Source organism: Leptonotus elevatus, chromosome 18, assembly GCF_054856555.1.
Source record: "Leptonotus elevatus isolate MCC_2025b chromosome 18, RoL_Lele_1.0, whole genome shotgun sequence".
NCBI classification, from domain to species: Eukaryota; Metazoa; Chordata; class Actinopteri; order Syngnathiformes; family Syngnathidae; genus Leptonotus; species Leptonotus elevatus.
The window spans coordinates 6,791,985-6,817,439 of record NC_141256.1 but is presented as its reverse complement, the minus strand read 5'-3'; the positions used below and the strand labels follow the sequence as shown (position 1 = coordinate 6,817,439).

Below are 25,455 nucleotides of genomic sequence, written 5' to 3'. Positions count from 1 at the left end.
TGCTTAAAAAAAAATCCCATATAACTGGATAGGACAAAGCTCACCAACATTAAAAATTAAGTTAGTTAACATTATTTATAGGAAATGAATGTTTCTGCATTATTAAATCGTTAGTGTAAAAAACAACACACACAAGCAAAGGTATTATGGGGGAAATTTTTCCTTTTTTTTAGCATTAGCCTAGCTTTCGTAAAATTCAAAACTTGTTTCTTTTATTAATGTAGTTTCAATGATATAGATTTTAAAGTTGAGCAGGATGATTAGCCAAAGGTTTGTTAGCCTACATCTCTTCAATAAATACATTTAGAAGAAGTGTTTATGTTATCCCTTTCTTTTCCAACTTCAACATTTTAAGAAAATCTGAGATATGAATAAAATAAAAAAAATCTTAGTTGATTTGAAATGTTATGCAATAAAATTAATAAATAATAGTATTCCCACTCACATGTGTACCCCACACGCTCTAGCCACACAACAGCGATGTCTAAAAACCAGCTACTCACCCTTTGACAAATGATGAAGGAACAGGAAGAGGTTTGCAGTTTGTCTGACTGATACTGTCACCTAGTGGTGTTTTAAAGTGTGTCGTGTAATTCATTCATTATTTTTCTTCCAGGCGTGTAGCATCATTCTGAATGGAGCACATGCTAATATAGCACGGTGTATTTTCTGTAACAACACAGCTTATTCCAAAAGTTGATAAAAAGAAGTTATTTAATCCGTTTAGAACAGCATGATCAACAAAACATCATGGCTTTACAATCTGCTCCATATGGTTTAAAATTCAAATCAAATACAATTTCAGTGGGGTAAGTAACAGACAAAGAAAGTGTCATTAATCTCCATAGGTCAGTTCACATGTGGTGTTGCGGTCAAACATATTGAAGTGTAAGCAGTCGTGTTTCTGTATTTGACGGAAAACCTGGCTCTGAGGAAGACACATGTTGCCGTTTGCAAATGCATTGGAAATTTCTCTCCATAAACAGTGAACATTCTGCCAACGGGCCAACGGATGGCAACGCATCACTTGAGTGGTTCTCCGTGCCGTTTTCTGTGACAAAGACTGGCATACAACACAAGAGTTTTCCAGTTGTTCTAGTAAACAAATGGTGCATTGATGGGATACAAAAACAGGTGTGTGAGATCAGCATGATTGATATGACAGGAATGGTCACAAAATTAATAAAATGGCCTGTATAAAACACACGCAAGCAGAATATTTGCACACAGACAACTTTTAACAGTGCAGCAGAGGCGGATCGAATTGGAATGCCATTTTAAAAAAACAATCACAGTTAAGAAAAAAACAAACATCTGACATACTCCTGCATATTTCAGTGACTACATCATATGTGCATTTAATTTGCAATGCCTGTCAGTAGCGCGAGCACTGAAGTCAAATTGAAACGGTTATTTAAAATGTGCACACCCATGGGGATACATGTGAAGCTGCCTTTCAGATAACAATTACATTTCTCACAAAAGACAGACAGCTGAAAGACAAGACAAATGTTTTCAATAAATAAAAGCTGTACATCAGATAAGTGTGAGGGCCGTATCGTCATACATACAGTTCAAATGTACAATGAAGAGGATAACTGAAGGGGTTAAAAAAAAAAAGACAAGAAACCAATGGACATGTTTTAGAGAGTAGGTGTAAAAGAGTAAACAAGGCTGCAAAATAGTTCTAGAAAAGAAGCAGTAAAAAATATTCTGTAGTCTTTCTTTCCGGGATCTTTGTTTTCTTTTGGAACATTTGCTTTACATTTAAAGAGAAATGTAGAAATATATATATATATATATATCTATATATACGTTTGCTTTGGTCAGGGAAATAAGCTAATATTGTACACTATGATGAAGGTTCAAGTGATTTTTGCGGGTGAGGCATGTGATGACACACATAATACATATGGACAACACACTTATTGTATGTTACTCCTGTGATATGTGTTAAAGGTTCGGGGTGTGAAAAATATTTACATACATTACATTTTGCTATTGTGTTCATCATAGCAACTGCTACAATTTTAATTAGGACTTCTTCTTTTTTTTTTAAGTGCACAAGTAATGTCTAATGGCATACTTCGCTCCAGGTGTTTAAATCCCGAAGAAATCCATTGTGGTTACTATTGCACTAACAAAGCGTACACATTCAATGTGCTCAAGGGAATGAAATCGAATGTCTTCATCCAGTCAAGGGTCCAAACTTTCAATATAGACGCAGAAAAGGATGTACAAGACCAACATCTCGTTGGTCTTCTCCTTTTGACGAGCAAGTTGACAGAATTAAAAATGTTTCAGGACTCTGAAGGTACAGTTGATATATATATTAAACAAACAAAAAAAAAAGATATACACTCCTGTTCTAATGCCAGACTTTTGTGATATATAAAAAATGTAATAAAAAAAAATCATTTCAGAACTGTTTTTAGGTTTTGAAATGATTTGTCTACGGAAGAGGATTAGGGCCAGTGAAGAGATAATAAAAAGGGTTGGCAGGATTCTCACTTTATTCTCAGAATTCGGATTTTAACATGACAATTCTGACTTTAATCTCTGAATTCTCACATTATAACTTTAATCTCAGAATTCTGACTTTGTGACGTAGAGCTATGAATTGTGAGGGTAAGTGAGAATTCTGATATTAATCTCAGAATTCTGACTTTATCACTTTAAAGTGAGAATTCTGTCTGTGACGTAGAGCTATGAATTGTGTGGGGGGGAGTCAAAGTCAGAATTCTGAGAATAAAGTCAGAATGCTGCCAACCTTTTTTTTCCCCTCTTCACTGGCCCTAATCCTCTTCCGCATTTGTCTTAGTGCCATATTTGTATACATTAATTTATTATTATGTGATTATTTATATGATCACAAAACCTGGCATTTGACCAGGGGTGTACATACTTTTTATATCCACCTCTGGTGAATCCAATGAGGTTTGAAGTGTGGTGAGAAGAGGTAAGGAGAAGTGGTGCATAAGTAAAACTGGAAGGCCAATAGAGCGTTATCACACCTGTGTGTGCGCGTGTATGTATATACAGTGCTGCTCAAACGTTTGTGAACCTCTTGAGCAATTTGGATTTTCTAATTGTTTCAACTTTATTTTGTTGTTCAATCAGAACCATTACATTTTATATGAATTAACAGGTATAGATTTATCAATTCAATGCTTTGTTCTTTAAAAAAAAAAAATCTATTGTGTAGCCAAAACTTTTGGGCCAATTCATGTAGGTGCAAAAGAAAGCGAACCCTGAACTGCATTGCTTAAAACAAGCAGTCAAGTAGGATCAGGTAGGACACATTGGTAGCTAAACTAACTACTGAAATGGGCGGATGAAATTGTGCATCACTGACTGAAACGGAGAAAAAAAACACGTCACTTTAGTCTCACCCAGGTGAACCCATAAAGGTCAGTCGTGCTGAGAGGAAGAGAAATCTCAGGGGACCTCAGGAAGTGGGTAGTGACAGCACATCTGTCTAGGGAAAGTCATCAACATTTTTTTTAGCTTCATCATTCCATTGTGAAGCAGATCATCATGCAACTAGAGAACACTGACAATTACTACAATCCTGCCTAGAAGTGGATGGATGACCTTCTAAAATATCAGCAAGAACCACAAGAAAAATGATAATTCAGGTGAAAGCCAACCTGTGCATCACATCGAGGGATTTGCAGACCTCTTTTGCTGCATCTGGGACACGTGCATGCTTCAACAATCAGAAGAAAAGTCAAATCGACAAGGCTTTCATGGAAGGCTTGCTCGGTAGAAAGAAGCCTCTGCTCACAAAAAAAGATCAAAGCTGCCCATCTCAACTTTGCCGGAGAGTACCTGGACAAACCTGAAGCTTTTTGGAAGTCCCTTCTGTGGACAGATGAGTCCTAAATTGAACTGTTTGGTCACAACTAAAACCGTCATGTTTGGTGAAAAGTCAACACTGCATACCAGCAAAAGAACCTTCTCCCTACAGTGATACATGGGGGTGAGAATGTTAAGTTCTGGGCTGGCTTTTCGTCCTCAGGACCTGGACAACTCCACATAATCCAGAGAATCATGAACTCAGAGGAATATCGTGAAATCCTGGAACATAACATGAAGCCGTCCTTTGTGAAGTTACAGCCTGGTAGAAGATGGATCATGCAACATGACAATAATCCAAAGCATTCCAGCAATTCAACCAAGGACAACAAGATTCATGTTCTGAATGTGCCCAGTCAAAATCCGGACTTAAATTATTTTAAAATACTGTGGCGGGACCTGAAGCGGGCAGTTTATGCTAGACGCCCATCCAACCTGTCTCAACTGGCTGCATTTTGCAAGGAAGAGTGGCAAAAATCCCCCCAAAGTAGATGTGAACGACTGATTAGTCACTAAAGAAAGTGTTTGGATGAAGTTCTCATTGCAAAAGGAGGTGCAATGTCTGATTAAGTGAGAGGTTCACATACTTTTGCACCCATGAAATACGTTTGAGCAGCAATGTATATGTGGATGGATTTGGAAGCAGAAAACATTTTGTGCGGCTCAGTCCCGCAGCTGGCTTTCCTCAGATGTCCACCTGATGGGAGGAGGAGGAGGAGGAGACTGTCCAAGTCTGGAGTACTTCAGCTGCAGCAGGTCGCCCACTTCATTCATGGCCTCCAATACCTGGCAAGACATCACAGGCAATGCTATCATTCACACTGCAAAGGGGACAAGCCAGAACTTAAACGGCCTGTGAAAAATCGTAAGCGATAAAAGCGAGGCGGACAGTAAAACGCCACTAATAAACAGGTGTGAACTTTGGAAGCGATGCCACAGTGACGAGCCTCATGTCAGTGTTGCGAAGGCAAAGAACAGAAACTCCTGCACTTCTTTCCGCAGTAAAGGAATCGACATTGCAACACTCCAAAACACCTGGAAACAATTTACCTTCCCCCTGACCCCCCCCCCCCCCCCCCCCCGATTCCATGGCTTGAGAAACGGTTAGACCCGGGTTTTCCAAAGACGGAAAAAGCGGCTCCTCCAAGTGCTCTACAAAGGCTTTGGGATGCCCTTTAAATTGACTTTTACAAATAGTGTTGACGTGTGCAACAATAAGATGAATGAAGTGCTTTTGGACAGACACAGCAGCTCATAAAAAAGCCTCACTGTAATACCGACAGACAGCTTCCAAGTGCTATTAAAATAAAAAGTCACAATGGGAGTCCTTACTATCCAACAGGGCCGCTCAATCCAATGTGAACCGAGCGCATTTCCTTGATTAAAAACAACACTTAACTGTGTTATTGTAACACTGACATACATCAATATATACAGGATATATACCTCATTCACTCCCAGCCATTTTCACTGAAGCTACGCCCTTCGCTCGCTCCCGGCTATTTTACTGGACTGATTTTGCAAGGCCCACAGAATATTGTGTTCTCTTGCTTTAAAAACACGGAACCTACCAAAAGAAAGATTAGAGTCTCTTCTCTCATCAGAAAACAAACTATATTTGTATCCGTTTCCGATTTGCAGCAATTAGCATTAGAATATAGCTAAGTTTCACCATTATTCACAAATCTGTTTAAAACAGTGGGGGGTATAGCTGTTTGCAACATGGCCCTGGTTGATCTCTTATACTCTGCTGTCACCTTTTGGTCATTTTTGTAATAACTACCATTGCTTCAAGCATTCTCGTCAGTTCTGAGGCTGCATCAAAGCCTTCTGTATGCTCTAGCATAAACAAAAAACATAAATACGTCTTTGAGAGCATAGTAATATTTGAAATAAAACGTATTTATACGTTTTTGGGAGCAAATGAGATACGCATAAACAGTTTATTTTAGTTAACATTAGTTTTTTAAAATAGAAATTGAATGATTTCCATAGTTATTATTCACATATGTTGTTCTAAATGTACAATAAAATATTTTTTCAAGTTTTTCATACATGTTAACATAAAAGTGGACAAATATGGTTACCAAATACAAACAAGGTTGTATATTTGAGTTCATTGATACAGTATTTATTTTTACAATTAAAAGCATATACTAAACTGAGTCTGATTTGTATTGTGGTAATTGTCTGCCACTGGGTGGCATTAGTGTTTCATGTTGGTGACAGGACCAGTATTTTTTTCTTATCAAATTCAGAGAAATTGGTATTTGGAATATGAAGCAAGTCATGGACTCCAGGCCATTTTGTTCCGTGGGTGCGTGTCTATCGCAGATGGTTCAAAAGTGTCACACAGCCTTGAAGACTGCTGATAGAGTTTGGCTGTAATGGAGGACTTACTGTGTCGAGCATATCCCGAGTGTGTGAGGCCGAAATGCAGAAACGCGCTCGTGATTCGATGATGGGAGTGGCCGGGAAGCCAACGCCCACCGTGCCGATGTTCCGCCGTAACATCTCTCGGCCAAATGCCCTAAAATGCAAAAAGAAGATTACTCAACGTGCCTTTGTATGCAAATAATGAGAACTAAAACTGGAATTACTAACCCAATTTTGGCAGGCATGTAGAGCATCACGGGTACGACAGGCGAGTCGCTGTTGCCATAGATGATGACGCCCATCTCACGAAGTTTCCTGCGGAAGTAGGTTATGTTCTCGGACAGCTGGCGGAGGCGGTCCTTGCCTGGAGAGGACGGGCAGACATATTTCAGAATAGTTTGAGAATTTTCATTATAGTTCATTTTTATTTCATTTTGAGTTTGTTTTTTAAAATTCTGTTTGTTTCAATTCTCAGAGTGTGTTTGTTAGGTTTTTTTTCCAAAAATGCTTTATTTTAGTTGAGTATTTCTTGTGTATAAGATTTAAAAAAACAAAAACAGTCTCACTTTCCGTATCTTGTTTGCCAAGATGGCAACTTTTAAAGAGTATTTGTAGCTTGAATTCCTGTTGAAAAGTATTAAACCCGGTTGTACTGCATAGTATATATATATATATTTTATATAAATATTTCTTTCACATGAACTAAAAAAGGAGAGCAAAGCATTTTCAGTTTTATTTGATTTAAATTGTTTCCGGTAATTGAAATAACCTTTGTTCTCACATGCAACTAAGCTAACTAACAAGCAGCATAGCTTAGTTACACAAGTACAAAGCGCAGAAACTTCTACCTTGCTAAACACGACATTAGTATGGAACAGTTGTTCGCAGGGCGTCCAAGTATGTCCAAGCACATACTTTTTTTTGTAACCATGTGTCCATTGCATAATTAAATTCTTATGAAGTGATCCCCTGGCTTCGGCTGTTTTTGTGAACATTTTTCCAACCTTTCAGATATTGATCTAAAAACCATCACTGGTACATTCCATCCATCTTATGGCGGAATCAGCAAGAATAAGTGGAAAAAAGTGATGCAGGTGGGAAATGTGTATGTTGGACACATCTCCAGTATTTGTAGCTATTGATCAAGTTTCACAAAAATGATCAAGTGATTAAAAAGCATGCACGCTTAATGCAAACGCCCCCACCGCCTCTTCAAATTGCAGAACAAGTCCATTATCATATATTTATTTTTAAAGCACACGTGTAATTTTGTCTGCAGCGTTTGCCTTTGAAGACAGCCAGAAATCATTAAGATGGAGGTCAGTGGAGGTGAAGTCAAACAGGCATCAAACCTCTCATGTCTGCCTGATGCACAGTGTGGATTCGCTCAGTGTCCTCAGGCCATGCCCCCTGAGATAGCATCTGAGCCAAACAAACGGTACAATGTGCCAGCAGCAACATACATCTGTCTGCCTGAGTAGGAAAAACATTGCATAACACCAACTTCAAAGCACCATGACAAACAACTAGTCTGAAATTATACTTTTTTGTTTTTCACAAGAATAAACGACATTGAACTCAATGCACTGCTTGTAAAAATCTGAAAGTTGTGTTTAGCATTATTTCCCCCCCCCATATTCACATCTCATGCCTCCAGTGCCCCATCCTTACATTCGACTGATGTGATTTGATGCAGGAAAGCATGACTAGCTGTTGGTGAAAACGCTGTAGCTATCAAACAGCTCCAACACTGCATTCGTGTCTGGATCTTCAAAGACTTGAAACAGGTGACAGGCCTGCAACATATCAGGCTGTCATTGTAATTCTTCCACAAGGAAAACTCGAGCCAGCTCAGCTAGTCTGGCAATCGTCAGAACAGATGACGTTGTGATAGGCAGGTCAGTGAAAAGGGTTCAGGTGTTTATTACCTCTGCCAAGCATAAAGGCTGGATTATGTAAAAACTACACAGCCACTTTCTATGACACATTTAATTTTATTATTAGAATAGTACTCTTGATGCGGATCCAAATGAAACAAATACATTTTCAGTTTTCACTGTTACAGCCTACTTGCATGTGGGGTCTGATCAGCCCAGTGACCAACCAGATCCAGCAGATGGAGCTACAGCTACATGACTTGAGAAGCATGCAAGTCATGGTTATTTTATATGTAGATTATATTGTAAAGAGCAATCAGGAAGTGGACGTCTTAAGTGAGACGTATAGATAAACTGTCAAAAAGGGACCCGGGCACCTCCCTGAAATAAGATTTATCGCTTTATTTGTGTATGTAGGGACTCCAACTGAGCTTGATCTATTCAAATCACCAGGCCCTCTGCACCATGCTGCTATGTACCCACAGCATGAAGTCAAAAGCGCAAACATCTGAAAACAATAAAGGAACTTAGGAAGACCTATTTTACTATACTACTGCCTTACTAAGGTGCATCAGATCAACATGTAATTGACGAGAAAAAAAAGCTTAAACATACTACTCCTGGAATTACGGAAGCGTATTGCATTCACTTGGAAAAAAAGTCCTGTTTTCCTGACAATTTTTTTTGTTTTAGTTTTTTTTCTTCGGTTTTATTGAATATTTTTCCCCATGTTTTTTTGAGTATTTTTTTCTGTTGAATATTTTTTTTCCTCGCGGTTTTTCTGAATATTTTTTTAAGGGTTTTTTCCTCAGAGATTAGAGAACAAAGCACAATACAGTATACACATTCATTCCTTTATTGAGAGCCAGTAAGTAAACTTGACCATCTTATTGCATATGGAGGTATGCGGAAAAGTGTCGCTTGGAGTTCAGAGGTAAAAAAAAAAAAAAAAAAGTACTCCAAAAAACATGATCATCATGATAAAGGTCACCACAGTGATGATGGTGATTAGAAGCCGGACACATGCTAAGTTCTACTGACATCTAGTGGTCAAATACAGCATCACAGTTGTATGGAAAGTACCACCTACAAGTGGTTTACTTATCCAAAAGTTGAGCGTGCATCATTGACACAAAACAATGGAAGACATACATGTGTGGCTGTGAAGATTTTTTTCGTTTAAATAGTTTCAAACACTGTCAACATTACTAGCTGTTGTATGCACAAGTGTACAAATCGGAGTAGAAAGGAGTTTACATTTTCTCAATTCCAAGAGGAAACAAGACATTTCAGAAAGACAGGAGAAGCCTGCCGAGCTTATTTCCTATCTGGTAAGTTATCGTGGCAATTTAGTAGGCATTTCTGTAGTCCTACAATGTGGTCCCACAGAGATCTTCGTCACAACAATTCGCCGCGATTCTCAGTTCCCTCTTATTTCACAAGAAGCTAAATAAACTAGCAGACTAGTGCCTACATTACTCACCCTGCCATGCAAGTACAATTAGCTGTGAGGATGTTTTTCTCCTTTCAGTTGACAATAGAGATCCGGACGTCACGTGACTATTTCTCTGTACACGCCCCCGTGGCAGGACAGTAGCCGCGCCGCGTTAATGGACTACAATGACGAAGAGGGATACAACTAGTGTTTATCCGTCAACTTTGCGCCCAAGAGCATTGACAGTCACTTTGATAAAAAAGGACATGATATACATGCGCGAGGTGGACATTTTGGATTGCCGATGAAATGGCAGGAGTGCTTCTTCTTTTTTTCTCAACTCGGCGACGCTGCTATGTGGAATTACCCCCTCTCTTACATCGGGTGAGTGCTTTCAAATCTGATCATACAAAGGCTTTATAAATTTGCACAATCCGGATTTATTTCCTCTTGTGGTCAAAATGCCATCAAAGTTAGCAGTTTTGCGCAAGTCTTGCAGTGTTATTTAGGTAGCTACGTTAGCAACTTAGCATCTGTTAATTAGGCCACCGTCATTTATGCCGTAAAAAGTCTTCTTTAAGGTGTTGTTCAGTTACTAAATTCAACTGTGTAATATCTATGAAACCGTAGCAGCACAAACACACAAAACAGATTATTTCCCCCACATTTTGCGTCTTTCGCCTTCATTTAATAACTATACAATCGAGCTACAGCTCCACGACTGATTGATTCAGTAATTGACTCGCCTGATATGAAGTGATCTCTACACAAGCAATGAGGAGGATCCCAAATCCTCCGTCTTGTCATTTTATGGCTGCTGTGCTCCATTGGCTACGCATTGGTTCTTCTTTTGGTAGCCTGGAGAATGCTCGATCCTTATTTTTTGTTTCGTTGTGGCAGCTGGGCCACAACCTCTGTCAATCATTGTTAAAGTGTGGCGTTTGCTATTTACTCAAGGTGGTAGACGCGTTTTCTATTCTGCCAAAATGGCTGCGCTAACGCCCATTTTGGGACGCGTGATGTCAACGTCCGGATCTCTATGGCCCAAGCGTCATACATTTCTGTGTTGAATTGTCTTTGGCGTGGCAAAACTTTCGCACGCAAAACACTAAACTGAATCAAAATCAAGAAGATGCATGGTCTACACAGGCTCTCGATTAAATTCAAATCAGGTTGGTATGCAAATCCACATATTACACGTCTGTTATTTGTGCTCTAACTCATCACCCAACCATGTAGCAAGCAACCAAGCACAGAATAGCGTGAAGCAATTAAGAACCTACCCAGTGTGGTCCCATCCTCTCCCATGATGATTTTCATTGAGGTGATGATTTGCTGGGCCACGGGTGGAGGCATGGAGGTGGCGTACACGGCGCTGTGAGAGCTTTGTCGCAGGTAATCAATCAGCTCCTAACAGATGATTTATAAATATTTAGAACATACACAAATCTTGTGGAATCAACACAGCTTATTTTGTTTTAATATGCACACGTTTTCATTGGTCTTATTAGAAATATATTATTTGCTGGTGCCTGCTAACCTTTTTGCCTCCGATGTAACCGCCGGCGCTGCCAAAGCTTTTGGTGAACGTTCCCATCATGACGTCTACATCAGTGGGATTGAGGCCAAAGTAGTCCACCACTCCTTTGCCATTAGGCCCCAAGGCGCCAATACTATGGGCCTCATCCAGATACACGTATGCCTTGTAGCGCTTCTTCAGGGCGATGACCTCTGGCAGACGCACAATGGAACCCTCCATGCTTTGGGACGAGAAGGTAAAGTACAGTTAAAAAAAAGAAGAAGAAGTGATTTTATCATTCTACTTCCATTTCAAATAGACAAATCTCCACATGGAAGAATTTACACTAGAAATGACACCCAAAATGTAAATAACATTAATTTGGATTAATGGTGCATACCGCAGTTTTAACTTTGGTCACCTTTTATGCATAAGCACTGTCTATTTTAACGATCCGAGTGTGGCCCCGTGCACGTTAGACCCCATTAACATTGCATTAGTAAAACGACATTGATTAAGTTGTACTGGTTGTTTGGTAAGGGTATTGATCTCCCATGACTGATTAGCTTTACGGTAAATGCACTTCAAGGGCAGTGGGAACAATTCCAAACTGCTGTAGATTTTATGCTTTGACAAAAAGAAACGTGGCATCTGAGAGGAAAATGTGGATAAACTCAGAAAGCCAGGCAGGCAGCTATTTAAGTAAAACATATAGCTTAACAGTATTACCGGTATGTAGCTCTAGTTCAGCTTGATTTGTAGAAAAGTAGCCAAGAACTCACACAAACTGAAATGTCTGCGTTTAGATACGTATATGCTAAGTATTATGATTCTTACCTGTAAATGCCCTCCACCAAAATGAGGATTTTTCTCCATGGCCGATGGGTCCTTGGCTGTCCGTGAACGATGGCGTCTCGCAGGAGTTTCTCAAGGCTTTGCATGTCTGCAGCAAAGGCAAGAGCATTTGGTTCATTTGAAATGCTCAAGCAGATGATGTGATCATTTGCTATGGGTTACCACTGTCAACATCTATGTAAAAGGTTACTATAGGTCACCTACTGTTGTGTTTGAAAACCCGAATCGTTGAGCCGGCAAGACGGGCACCCAGCACTAGTGATGCATGATTCAGCTCATCGCTTAAGATGAGACACCCCTAGAACGAGACAATGGGAAAATGTTCAAAGTGAATTCAGAGAAGTTGCAAGGGGGCGGGGGGGGGAATAAAAAGTCAAATTAAATGTAATCAGACACAATAACTGTATATCATTGCATTGCCTCATTACAAACTTGAGGTGCGAAATGTCAGAGAATGCCTCTATTAGATTGTGATGGTATGACAATCGTGAGCAAAAATATTGTGGGATCACGGTATCATAATTACAGCTCTAAAAATAACCTTTTATTATTCTGAATAACATTTTTTTCCCCATTGAACACTAATGATTTTTTAAAAACAAAATAGAGAATATTTGACACACCAAGAAACATGTACCGGTACTATATTGTGTTTAAATAAATAAACGTTAACATTCCTCTTCTGTCTTAATTCTTCTTAGTAAGTCACAGTGTCCCATCTCTGGTGAGCTATTTTTTAGAACAGATCAGTGGGCTACTCAGGTTGTACTTGGGGCTAAGTAGGCTGCCTGCCACTGGCATCATTTTTGGGTACTGAAAGCCCCCCCCCCCCCCCAAATGAATCAGTAGAGTAATTTCTGGACTATAAGGCGACCCTGACTACAAGCCGCGCTAGCAAAATTTGGGGAATACACAAGTTTGTTATACAAGTAAGCCACAGGTGTTTCTAATTTTACCTCATCGGTGGTTCCCACTACTTTATTTTCCTTAATGAGGGCGCAAATTGTCTCGTTCTCGTTCTGTCTCTCCTACTGTACGGCTCACTTGGTTTGTTTTGCTCTGGCTGATGCTCTTGCACTTCCTTTATATTGCGCCCCCTTGTGATCTGATGGATAAGCCACGCCTTTATATTAGACGCAGGGTCGAATGAAAGTGAAAAAAAGTAGCGGCTTATAGTCCAGAAACAGTTGTAAATACAATGAACATCGCATAGCAGCCAAATAAGGTTTTAATGAACAGCCTCAACAAGTTTAAACCGAATGACACACCCTTGAGCACAACAGAGGCTTCAGGTCAAAGGTGGGAAAATAAGACATATGCATCGTTATTAAGTTTGTATTATTATGTCCAGCCATCACACACACAGTATTTGCACAACAATATTTGGAAGGACAAACCTAAGACTACACAATGTCACACTGTGGAGATTTTGGTATTGAGCAATGACTTGGCATACAATATTTTATTCTCCCAATACATGAACTGGAACGTCTCTGAAATATACTTGGGGGCATATTGCAATGTCCTCATTTGCTCATTACTACGACACTGGGTCACGCAGGCCAATAAAGAAATAAGACAAGTCGCAAAATGGCGCTATGAAAAAGGGAGGGAATAAATGAAAAATATGCAGCAACATGATTAGACTCAGTCAAGAATGTATGAGGCTTCTTGCCAAGAGCTGTGGCTCTTTCACTACCTACTGTTCACTCCGCGTGCTGCATTTTCTACTTCCTGTTCAAACACTGGCTATCAAAGTAAGTAAGAAGTGATATGATTGCCTTGAGTTTAGATCAGCAGTGGCAGCGAGCTATCAAACAAAGGCAAGCTGAACTCAATATTTTGAAATACCAGGAAACGAGAGAGCCTTGGAACAGTCTGAGTTATTCAGTGTTGGCTCAGCACTTGTTTTCACTTCAAAACAGTAACAGGAAGCCATGTTAGTTCCGTAAAAGCAAATTTGTCATCTTAAGATTACACTATGGGGACAATGTGGTAAGCCAGGATGATGGAGAACAAAATAAGAATAGGAAGAGAGTGAAATTCCGTACCTTCCCGGTAAGAGCAGGAATGTTCATGGAATTTGTGGCAAAGCCCATACCAAAAGTCATGGCTGACTCAACACCGAGGAACCTGGCAACCAACTGCTCCAACTCCTCATGGATGTCAAGGTTCCCTGGAACAGGAGAGTCAAAATGTGCTTTGTTTAGCTTCTCAAATGTAATGCTTTGCTCATCTACTGTATGATGGCTTATATACAGTGGGTCGGTCTCATTAGGCTGCACCCACCTCCCTCACATGCAAGTTTTCAAGTTGGTTAAATCTACGTCATCATTGTGTTGCTACTAGGAGTGTGCCAAAAAAAAAAAAAAAAATCGATTCTCATTTAGTACAATTCAGAATCGATATTATTATTTGAATTATTTTATACTGTCTTGCCCTTGTTTGTGTGTGCCTTTATTGGGAACGCTGTTCATGTTGTACCCGATTTGGCCACTTAGGGGCAGTGTGGTTCAGCGCGTTCTGATACACTGTTAGAGAGTAGAAGGAAAAAGTCACAATCAAGTTATTCCAATAAAAGTTGTTGTTTTTTTGCAGCGTAGGAAGAGCATATGCTGGCGAGTAATGTTAAAATGCTTCTCTATATACATTCCTGAAGCGTTTTGAATAGCCGTTCTTTTGAGTGATAAAAGTGCTGCGAGTAGCGAGCTAATACTAATTAGCTCGCTGGAGTAGATCATGATGATTCTTTGCACTTCTAATAAATTTAAGCATAAATCATTTTCAATCAAATAATTTTGAATCGAAATCGAATCGCAGACCCAAAAATCTGAATCGAATCAAATCGCGAGACTTTTTTTTGCCCTCCCTTTTTCCTTGTCCCAAAATTGGAATTAGGATGTTTAATCAAATCAGTTTTAAGATCTTGCTTTATCACTAACAACAAGCACCACTAATAGCGTTCAGTCTTAAAAACTGGACAGATGTATTTGGCACGTCTTAATTTTTTAGGTAATCTAACTATAATAAAGTAATAGAGCATTTTTTTTTCTGTTTTAGATACACAAACATGAGATGTAGATCATGGACACTGTTCCTCGTCTGCTAGTTCTCTCACCTAATTCACAGCGAGTGCTGCCCACTCCCACACCATACTTTTGTGTGACCTCAACAGCAGCGTCAGCACAAGCGCCAGTGTTCTCGGCAAAGCCGAGGTAATTGTACGAGCCCATGTTGATGACGTCCTTCACCAATTTGCCCGTGTGCCTGAAGGAGAGCGAGACAATGAGACTCAGGGACAGAGGACAATGACCCAGGGTCAGGGTAAAATAATTAACTTGACCATATAGGCTGCGATAGCTGTGCAAACATTTCCTGTTCAGTGTTGTTTAATGGCCCAGTCATCCAGTAGCGGGGTATTACGCAATAGTTTATCTCGCGGAAACTCCGCTTCAGCACAAGGCATATTTTAAACATTCCAATCTTGATAAATACAATGGAAAGAGAAAGTAAACGCACCCTTTTGAAACATCAGATTGTTACAGGATAATTTCAAAACGTTCACACATATTCAAATCAACTAACTATGGGTTTACCAGAACGACCTGAAAGTTTTATGGAGCACTTTTGTGCAAAAAAAATAGTCAAGCAGTGCCATGCTTTTACAGCATACTCCAACCTATAAGACCAATTCTTGTCACTAAACACAATTGTTGCCCTGTGTTTTTTGTATGTTCTTGTTTTTTCACAAAAACTTTGAGATCAATAAAATAACAACCTAACCAAACTTAGGCGTATACACTTTCTGTATCCAAAGTAAACAACAGGCTGTTTTATTATGTCAGAGTAATGTGTAGTGGTGCAACGGATCACAAAAGTCACAGTTCGGATCGGCTCACGGATTTGAGTCACGGATCGGATTGTTTTTCGGATCAGCAAAAAAAAAAGAAAAAAAAGAAAAAGAGAGATAAATAGTACTTTGTCTTCATTTATTATGTAAAATGCTTTTCCCCATTAAAAAAAACGAACAAAATCAACTCAAAGTGTCTTAATATAACCGTTTAAGATCTTGTGTTTTCATTTATTTTGTAAAACGTTTTTTCTCATTAAATAAAAAAATTAAATTAAATAAAAAATGTCCAATATAGCCGTTTTGGATTTAGGAACACAACTTTAAGTGCAATATGAGGCAGAAACATTCTTATTTTTACATGGTCCATGTGTAAAATAACAAGGTATTAATGGCTTAAAGTTGTATTCTTAAAATATAAATGGCTATGTTTGACATTTGGAGTTGAATGTTTTTTCTTCTTGTAATGGGCAAAAGCGTCTTATAAAATGAATGAAGACAAAGTTATATCTATCATTTTTTTAATAATGAAAATACCTCAAAGTGCAATTTAAGGCACATTCCCATCCTTTAAATATGGAGAGTGAATTACAAAGTAGCCTTGGTCCAGAATATTGAAAAAGAATTCAACTAACATTTACAGCTACCAGTCAGGCACTCGTTGGTAATGCTAACAGCTAGCTGCTAGCCACTTATCTCGGAGACCTCTGCCGTATCATACAATGACGGCGTAACGAATTAGTGGTTTTCTTAGCGTCCTAAATTAGCGATTGTATACGAGTTCGGGATAGCGTTGTGTTGATGTTGGTCGCAACTACAATGCCAATCAACTACAATAAAGAAATCCTAAACGTCAAGCTAGACATCACGCCACGACGTGGGCCAACTTCAAAGTAAAAGTCTACTAAGGCTATTTGCATTGCCGTCAATGTATTATATGGTAAACTTGATTTTGAAGTTAGCTTTAGCGTAGGCGGCGTGTTACGTTGAGCATGTTTCACATGTCTGAATGTAACGCTTTGTTTGTTTTGTTTTCCCCCACCCGTCAATCGATAGTTGCGCGATCCGAACCATTGGGCCTGATCCGAACCGACCAAGGTTCAATGATGATCCGTTGCACCACTAGTAATGCGACATCACAGATGAATACGTTGTGTGATGCTTTATAATTTTACGCAAAACCATTCATATTAACTCACTGGAAGGTCCAGTTGTAATCGGGGGAAACTCGCTCCACCAGGTCCATCTTTGCCCCAGGAACACTACAGATGGGTCGGTTCCAGTTGTCTCGGATCCTCATGTACAAGTTCCTGGTGTAAAAGTTCTCAAAGTCTTGATAGAGCGGAACAAAATCCTACCAATGAAAAGAGTACCAATAAGGTATGCACAGCCCATAGATTGTAGTCAAACCAAAATTGTCTGACAGATGAACTGTCCAGCATGAATGCATTTCGATCACATGTTAAATATTTGTTTATGAACCTTTTGCTCTTCTCGCTCTCGGGCCATGGTGCATTTCCCGATGTTCCAGTGGCGGAGAAAGTCCCGGAGGTAGCCAAAGATGGTGAGGATGCCATAGCCCACGTAGGTAAGCACAGCCACCAGTAGAGGAGTCTGCTCAAACGATTCCACAAAGGGCCTCTTGTACAGGCTCGAGTTGTGTGTGCCATGTTGGTTCTGGGGGACAAAACAAGCATTATCATTATTACAATACCCAGACTTCCGTTTTTTACGGCACAATTTGGAATTGTGGTGGAGTAGAGTGGCTGTCACGCAACTCTGGTTCCTCCCCCCTAGACTTGTTCAAGTATTCCCGATGGAGACAGTCGGGAGCGTAAAAAACAAAGATCGTTTAGAACCATAAACAGACAACAACAGAGGTGTTCTAGCTGTCAGCTGTTCAGCAGCTTGGAGCCTGAAAAGTTTGAAAACCTTTTTTTTTTTTTTTTTGTCAAAGAACACTGTTATTGTATCTTTATTTAAGCAAGCTCTGGAGAAGCCTGATAACGATCCTCAGCTGCGTTGGAATAGGGAGACATGGAAAACAGGCTGGATAGTGAGTGTGCCCCGACGACCAGGGTTGAGATTAGAAACACTAATCTTTCTAGCCACAAAGGGCCATCTATCCATCTGTCTGTCAATCTATGAGGTGTGAAGTAGGGATAGAGAAGTTGCTGACTGCGGGAACTCCTTGCCCTTCATGTTTTTGTTAGAAGTTATTAAAATAAAATAAAACAATTTTAGTTTAACATTTCAGGTAATTTTGGAAAACTTTATTTCTTTTAGAACATTTTTGCAAGCTACTTATTTCTTTCATTTTTTATTTCGGTCCCTGTACTTTTTGTTAGATTTTTAAAACAAAGCTGTCTATTTCTCTATGCTTAAAATTAAAAGAAAAACTTTCAACATGTTGAAAATTTGAAAAGTTGTTTAACATGCTTAATTGATTTTTTATTTTGAAACTCATTTTGTCCTTTACTGAAATGAATATCAGGTCCAAATGTCGGTTATCAGCCTCCTTGACTACCTAATAAAAATAAATTTGCTAACATTTGCTTTTACTTTGGAAAACAATGATCGAACAAGTAACTGAAACAATACTGTGATTGGCATCAGCCCTGGAAAACAAAACAAAACACTTTACTAGTGTGAAGTGCGAGGAAAAAAAGTTTGGTAGTATTAAAAGCTATGATGGAGTCATATTAGGAAACAAAGCAAGGGACAGACATTATGAAAAAAATAGAAATACATATTCTAAATGAAGTATGATTAATTGTATACGAAATGTTATTAAATAATTCAAACAACCTAAGAAAACTACTAAGTGGCGCACAACTCCACATGAATTGGGCATTAGAGTGTGGCCTGCAGCTTAGCAGCACCTCATGTGACCAGTCATGCATCTCTCCAAGAAACACCTCTGAGCACTACAGAGCGTGATCATTTAAAACCACTGACCTTCCCTTTAATGAAGATGCAGGAAAATGTTCAAGAGGCTGTTGCATACTGATGCCAACCGGAATCCAAACATCTGCACTCACTTAAATGAATAAAATGTCACACATGGCAGATTTCCCAGCTAATCGGAAGTAAATACATTTAAGCCATGATCGCGATGCTGATTTTGTCATACATCAAATTATCTGATAGCAGGAAGGCATTTTGAGTGAAAGTTATGACATTTGCCCACTTTTAGGTTCTATATGAGACTCCCGAGTGAATAAATGGCAGGTATATGCAAATTGTGCACTCTCTAAACACAGAAAAACAGCCCACAATATGATGCAGTGCAGTTCTACAGGACCGTAAACTACATAAGAATAACCATTAACATGCAGTATAAATACGGTTTAATGACTAACTCACAGTGTCAATAAAACTGAGCCTTATTATCTTTGCTAACTTTTTAGAACTCTTGTGCTGATATCACAATACAATACACAACCAAAACACACCTAATGTTGTGGTCTGTCAGTGTAAACATTACAAATGCAGCACTGAAGCTTTTGCATGGAATGTAATCCTCTACAAATACTTTCATAGTAAAGTCCAATAGGACACAACGCTAACAAATGAATACAAAAAGGCGCGCATGGCATGCATGCCCAACCTCCACTACTAAACTATGTTTTCTATTCCATGGTGGAAGCGACCACACCCTTGACGGCGCAGAGACATTCCTCCCAGTTTAAGTGTCATGTGGAAGCAGGCTGGCTCTGCTCTCCCTGGAGACACTCACTCCCTAACACAACAGGCCCTGATCGTCGTTTTCTCATTAGCCAAGCAAGGTAAACAGAGACCAGTCTGACTTCACAAAGACACTTGCGGGACAGAAAAAACAACAGAGTGTAAGATTACAACAACACTGGACCTTCAGGTGGCGTGGGCCGTTGTTAGAAAACAATTAACAAGAACTTGTTCTCAGAAACATTTAATTACCCTCGCGGGATGAATATCTATCTAGCTATCCATCTGCTCGCAAGTGAAAATATTAGCCATAACTCTTTGAAAAAAACAGAAAGCTGTGCTGCATGCAACAACATTCAATTAATTTAGAGTAGATGACTCCCTCCAGGTTTATATAGAAAAGCCAAACTTCCTATACCATACACAACCTACATTTACATCAGTAATATGGGATTCAAATAATTTTCGATTATTAACAGCAAAGTCAACCCAACAATTTTATATGCAGCCCCACTAGTCTAAACAGCACTTTTTTTTTTTAAATCCATCTCAAGGGGCAACCATTTTGTCACTTGCTGTTGATTGAAAATGACACCAGTTACTCAGGGTGCAGGTAAGGACCAATCACGTGTCAGCTTGCAAACGTCACATGATCAAATTCAGAAAACAGGTGAGCCGTGATTGGTCATTACTTGAGTCCTAAGCAACTGTGACGTCATTTTCAGCCGACAAGCGGTAAAATGGCTGTCCCTTGAGATTGGTAAAAACGGTGGATTTTCATTCTTAATTTATATTCCTCAAACACAGTATTAATTAGAATGCAAAAAATATTACTGTTATAACTTATTACTGTAAAGAAAATGAAAATGGGTGCCACAAATTATAATACTGTACAGGATTATATAGACTACATATATGAAGAACAAGGCAAGTCTGTAGAAATACTCAATCTACACTATGCCACACATGCTAATGTTTTGTATGGACAAAAAACAAACAAAAAACATTTGCGTCAATGTGTGTGTTTGTTTTGGCAAATTCATCAACGCATTTCAATGCTCCTTTTGGCTCAGTTGACACGAAGAAAAATATTAACTTTCTCTAATCTGCCCAATAACGCGGGCCATCTTGAAAATAGTAAAACACAACTAAGATGTCTGATGTCATCTTGGGTTTGATTCATAAATATCTATTTATAAACACCGGGTGACGTAAGTATCGCGATGGAATGGCTCGTCTAATCAAACTGTGAATTAACTAACACTAACAACTACTCGTAATATTACAATATGTAAAACATATCGGGGCCGTTCTCCACGGAACAGTTGACGGCCGCGGCGGGCGGGCCTCACCTTCTCCCCGGAGCGACGATACTTCTGCGGCTGCTGAAACAGACAGTGGTTCTTCACGAAGCCATTTTTGCTGGCTTTTTGACCACTCGAGGTCCGACGACAAGCGTCTCCGTTGAGGAGCTTGTTGGCGGAGCTTTCCGTCATCTCTGTCGGCTCGCCGCGGCGGAAGGAATCACAAATTGAAGTAGCCCAACTTGGGTGCGGATAATCGGGAAGTCATGTATGAACTCGAGAGAAACGGTCGCTTCTACGCCCACTGCGCTGCGTCTTCACCAGCACGCCGGAAGTACACGCCCCTGGCGCGCGCTCATTCGCTAATGCGCGTGGTCGCCTACAAGTATCGTCTATTAAAATTAAGAGCCCACCACATACAAAACGATACAACCCTTTTAGTCAGGTGTCAACATAAATTCAATGAAACAATGTGAAATATATATGTATTCACATTTTAAATTAAAACCTTAACATTAGAAGTCATACTCACCATTTGATTTTTTTTTTTTACCGCGACTACTCCAGGGAACACAGAGTGAACTTTCTTACTCTATTTTTTATGTCTTGGTTGTCAACCGTCTCCTGTAAAACGAGTAAACGATCAATAATAACCTTTGAGTAGGCGTCAACCTAATCCTCCCGATGACTCCATTATCATTTCTCACCTGAGAAGGACAGTTACACAAGGTCAAGGCTATCCCAAAGGTGAGTCATCGGAAGTTGATAGGAATGTTATATTGTGATGAACAGTGATGTTGACTGGAAGGACATACATACTGAGATATACAGTCACAAAAACCTAAAATATTAAATAAATAAATTAGATAAATAATCACGGAGCATTGTTGTGCTGTTCAGAGCTGGCCAACTAGTTGAGTCAATATGATCCATACATCTACTATAGACTCAATACAGCAATCCAAGAGTAGACTGAGGGTGATTTACACAACATTCCAACTTTCAAGTACGTGGGATACCGAAAGTACTAAAAGTACAACAACAACAACAACAAAAGAAAAAAACAGTATACAGTATTTTTCATTTACTGTAAGTGTCATCTGATTTTTTCAATACAAATTGCAAAAGCAATGTGTAAAAATTAGTACAAGAACAACAATACAGTACAATTGTGAAAACCCCCCAATAATAATTAAAAAAACCCCACAAAATTAAAGCAAAACTATAGAACTTTCAGTTTTTGTTGATTATGGTGGTGCCATATGGATAAAAGCGGTAGTGTTTTACCTAATTGAAGACCACGTTTCCCACGAGGACCAGCGCATACATCGTCATTGAACTCAAGCCAGGGATGAAAGCCCCAATATTGATCCTTCATGTCCTGTTTTTCCGAGTAGCCTAATGTTTTTTCTTCTTTTTTTTGTCTTGTCAGACAAACGTTTTGCAGCTCCATGACAGCAGTAATCGCGTGTAGACGTTTGAATCAACCTCCGTCTTTGCAACGAATGAGGAAAGGGCGAAGTGATGTATGCCGTAAACCACTCAGCACATTTGTAGTTTTTGTGTGGCAGTGTTCCTGCCTCCATCCTCAAAGTTGCTTTACTTGCTTAGTGCCAGTAAAAGTGATACAGACCCCCTCAGGCCATGACAAAGATACCATTTAAATAGTTGTAGCTGTAAGTCGAGGTTTCATGAGAAAAGTCATAAAAATATAGTATTAGGTTTGAAAAGTTCCTTAGTGTTGCTTAAACAAAATACAAAAGCAAAGTATTAAATAAAATTAACAATATCTCTCCAAGGAAATACTGTAAATAAGGATGTAACTGAACAAACACATAGGTCTACCTGAGGCAAAGCTAGTTTACAAATCAAGCAAAATCTAAAGTTAAGGTTTTGTGAGAATGTGTAAAATATCCTGTTGAAAATCTAAATAAATTACCTTAATCCAAACGTTTAACTTTATTCATATTGTATTCAATTCATATTCCAGGATTGTTGATCGGTAACTGATCTTTAGTTCCCCCTTGTGGTCGAGGAGCCTGAAGCAGGTGAACTCGACTGTGGTACATCGTCACAAATCAGAGCAATAGAGCACATTCCAATTTGATCCTCTTGGGCTGTGAGCAGAATATTATGGAGGACCAAAACTTCTACAATAATAAAAAAAAAAAGTTAAAATAAAAAGGGATATCTATCTATATATGTGTGTGTGTGTTATATTTATGTATTTATTGCTGCAGACAGTGTTACAATGAAATGTGCAAGGAAAATGTTATTCAAATGAGGGGGCGGTCCTAATTTATTATTATATTTTATTTTTTATATATTTAGGTTTTAATTGTTTTAATTTATTTTTAAAAGTTTTTTGTTATGTTTTTCCTGTTATTATTTGCATTTATATTATTATTATTTTTTGAATTATACTTTTAAATTCGTTTTTATTTTCATTTTTATTTATTATCAATTTATTTCGGCAGTTTTGGTCCTCCATTGAATATGACATTCCATATGACAAGTTTTTACTTTAGATTGATGTCGTAGTCCTTGTTTGAAAAGGTAATGAGAAAGGATAAAATAAGCTAAACCATTATGAATGTCCATGGGGAAGTTCTGTTTTTGAGATTTGAGACAGTTTACAGTAAGACTGGAAAACATACATTCTTACATACAGTAAGAATGTATGGAGTAGATGTTTTATTAATTTCTAGTCCTATAGTAAATTAAAGGATGTTTATCTTGCAATGTTCCATTAATGAGGAAATCCTATCATAATTACTCTAGCTTTGCATTTGTCTTGTTTTCATGTGGAACGATAGCAGTATGAAGATAAAGTTGCATATTCCTGCCACTAGATGGCACTATTGAGTCACAGGGAAAAAAACTCTTACCATACCTGTTCAGTGCTTTGGAGGCATTAATGTGCAGCCCAGTGTTTTAAAGGTGTGACATCCATGATTAAGGCATCAATGATAACATCAGATGATTTGATTCTTTAATCAATTTCCGAGCCTTTGCTTTTTTGGTTTAGTCTCAAACATCGGTCCTTAAAGCTGTTGCCAATACACAGAGAAGCACTTAAGCTCCTGTCCATTCCAAACTAGATCATGGTGATAAGAAAGCAGCTTTAATAGGATCACCGCTAGGGTGAGATGGAAAGCGGCTCAGCTTTCATTGATGCAGCCATCTTTTAAGTATAAATTAAAAAGGAAGACACACTGTATATAAAGAATATGCAATGTCAGTTTTTGTTGTTGTTACAAACTGTCAATTCCATGACCTTATGAACTCACAAAAATTACCTTGTAGTTCAGTGGCTTTATGTGTATAACCATAAGAATATGGACAAACAAGCATGTGGATAGCTTGTAGATAAATTAATCAAAGACAAAAACAAAGTCACATGAATGAGGCCTTGACAAATCCTTGTAATTGTCATTTACTGAAATCTTTACTGAAAAAGCAGCGCAATCTCCCCTTCCTGTCACTGCAAATCCCACAGTGATTCCCACGCACTCCCACTACAGTTGGTTAGGGCCCAACGCCGCCGCTCTCCCAGCAGGCTTCATTCTGACTGACACAACCATTAGAAATAGTTACGCCTGTCTAAGTCTTCCCTCCATAATAGATTATCCAGCAAGAGAGACACTGAGAGTGACAGACAGACCATTTTCCAGAGAGCAGTAGACTCTGTCTAACTCTTGACTGCTGGAATAATGAGGAGTGAAGCCCTGGCCTGAATACGCGTAGACGAGGAACTAATGATGAAGAAGGCATGGGGGGAGCTCAGGTTCCTGTGTTGCATGTCGGTATGATGGATGTCAACTATACACTCCTTATGTACAGATGCAGACAAGAAATGGCTGACATTTGTATCCAAGATTATAGTCAGATGTTTTTTTCTTTCTTACTAGCACAATGAGAGCCTGCAGACTTTTGGATACCACTTGAGGATAGTGTAGACAATAAAATCGATGGCGCATCTGTCAATTTGGTGACAAAAAGGAGACTACATTTCAGACTTGCAAAACCGGGTCTAAGTTTGTGGCGTTGGTGCTGTAACATAATTTTTGTGTATTTGATGAAAGTCTAGTCAACCGTGTTTGGGACCCCATTGCACCTGCCTGGCACACCGCCAGCACATCTTTCAATTTGGTGACAAAAAGTAGACTAGATTTAAGACTCGCAAAACAGGGTCTAAGTGTTGGTGCTGTCACGTAATTTTTGTGTATTTGAGGTAAACTAGTCTACCGTGTTTGAGACCATATTGCGACTCGCTACCATGCCGCTGGCGCTTCTGTACATTTGGTGACAAAAAGTAGACTAGATTTTAGACTCCCAAAAACCAGTTCTAAATGGTGGCGCAGGTGCTGTGACGTAATTTTTGTGTATTAGAGGTAAGTCTAGTCTGCCGTGTTTGAGACCATATTGCGGCTCGCTACAATGCCGCTGGCGCATCTGTAAATTTGGTGACAAAAAGTAGACTCGATTTTAGAGTCCCAAAAAACAGGTCTAAGTGGTGGTGGTGCAGGTGCTGTAACACAATTTTGGTGGATTTGATCGAGGCGTAGGCGCTTTGCGGACATGTGTAGTGGATGTCAGCGTATTTCATTTAGAAATCATCATTACATTTTGTTGTTGTCTGTTGCCTTGTGGGAGGTGAAATTAGCATTTAGACAATAACAGAATTCCTTTCG

At 39.1% G+C, this 25,455-nt stretch overlaps 1 protein-coding gene across 1 annotated transcript; it reads right to left on the bottom strand.

The window, feature by feature from the left end:
* Window positions 1-696: 696 nt before the first annotated feature.
* Window positions 697-21,078, bottom strand: sptlc2b (serine palmitoyltransferase, long chain base subunit 2b). Its single transcript, XM_086061538.1, has 12 exons — window positions 20,810-21,078; window positions 17,253-17,447; window positions 16,970-17,124; window positions 15,039-15,187; window positions 13,972-14,096; window positions 12,125-12,218; window positions 11,903-12,008; window positions 11,087-11,306; window positions 10,830-10,956; window positions 6,463-6,598; window positions 6,259-6,388; window positions 697-4,644 (listed from the first exon to the last, which is right to left on the bottom strand). The coding sequence occupies exons 1-12, from the start codon at window positions 20,951-20,953 to the stop codon at window positions 4,522-4,524; spliced, it is 1,704 nt and encodes a 567-aa protein (XP_085917664.1). The 5' UTR covers window positions 20,954-21,078; the 3' UTR covers window positions 697-4,521.
* Window positions 21,079-25,455: the final 4,377 nt, after the last annotated feature.

Coding starts and splice junctions, on each gene's coding strand:
- sptlc2b (XM_086061538.1), bottom strand. CDS start 20,953: ATGACGGAAAGCTCCGCCAACAAGCTCCTCAACGGAGACGCTTGTCGT. Junction 11,307..11,902: donor TTGGTGGAGGGCATTTACAG/GTAAGAATCATA, acceptor CTCGTCCCAAAG/CATGGAGGGTTCCATTGTGC. Junction 10,957..11,086: donor GTTACATCGGAGGCAAAAAG/GTTAGCAGGCAC, acceptor ATCATCTGTTAG/GAGCTGATTGATTACCTGCG.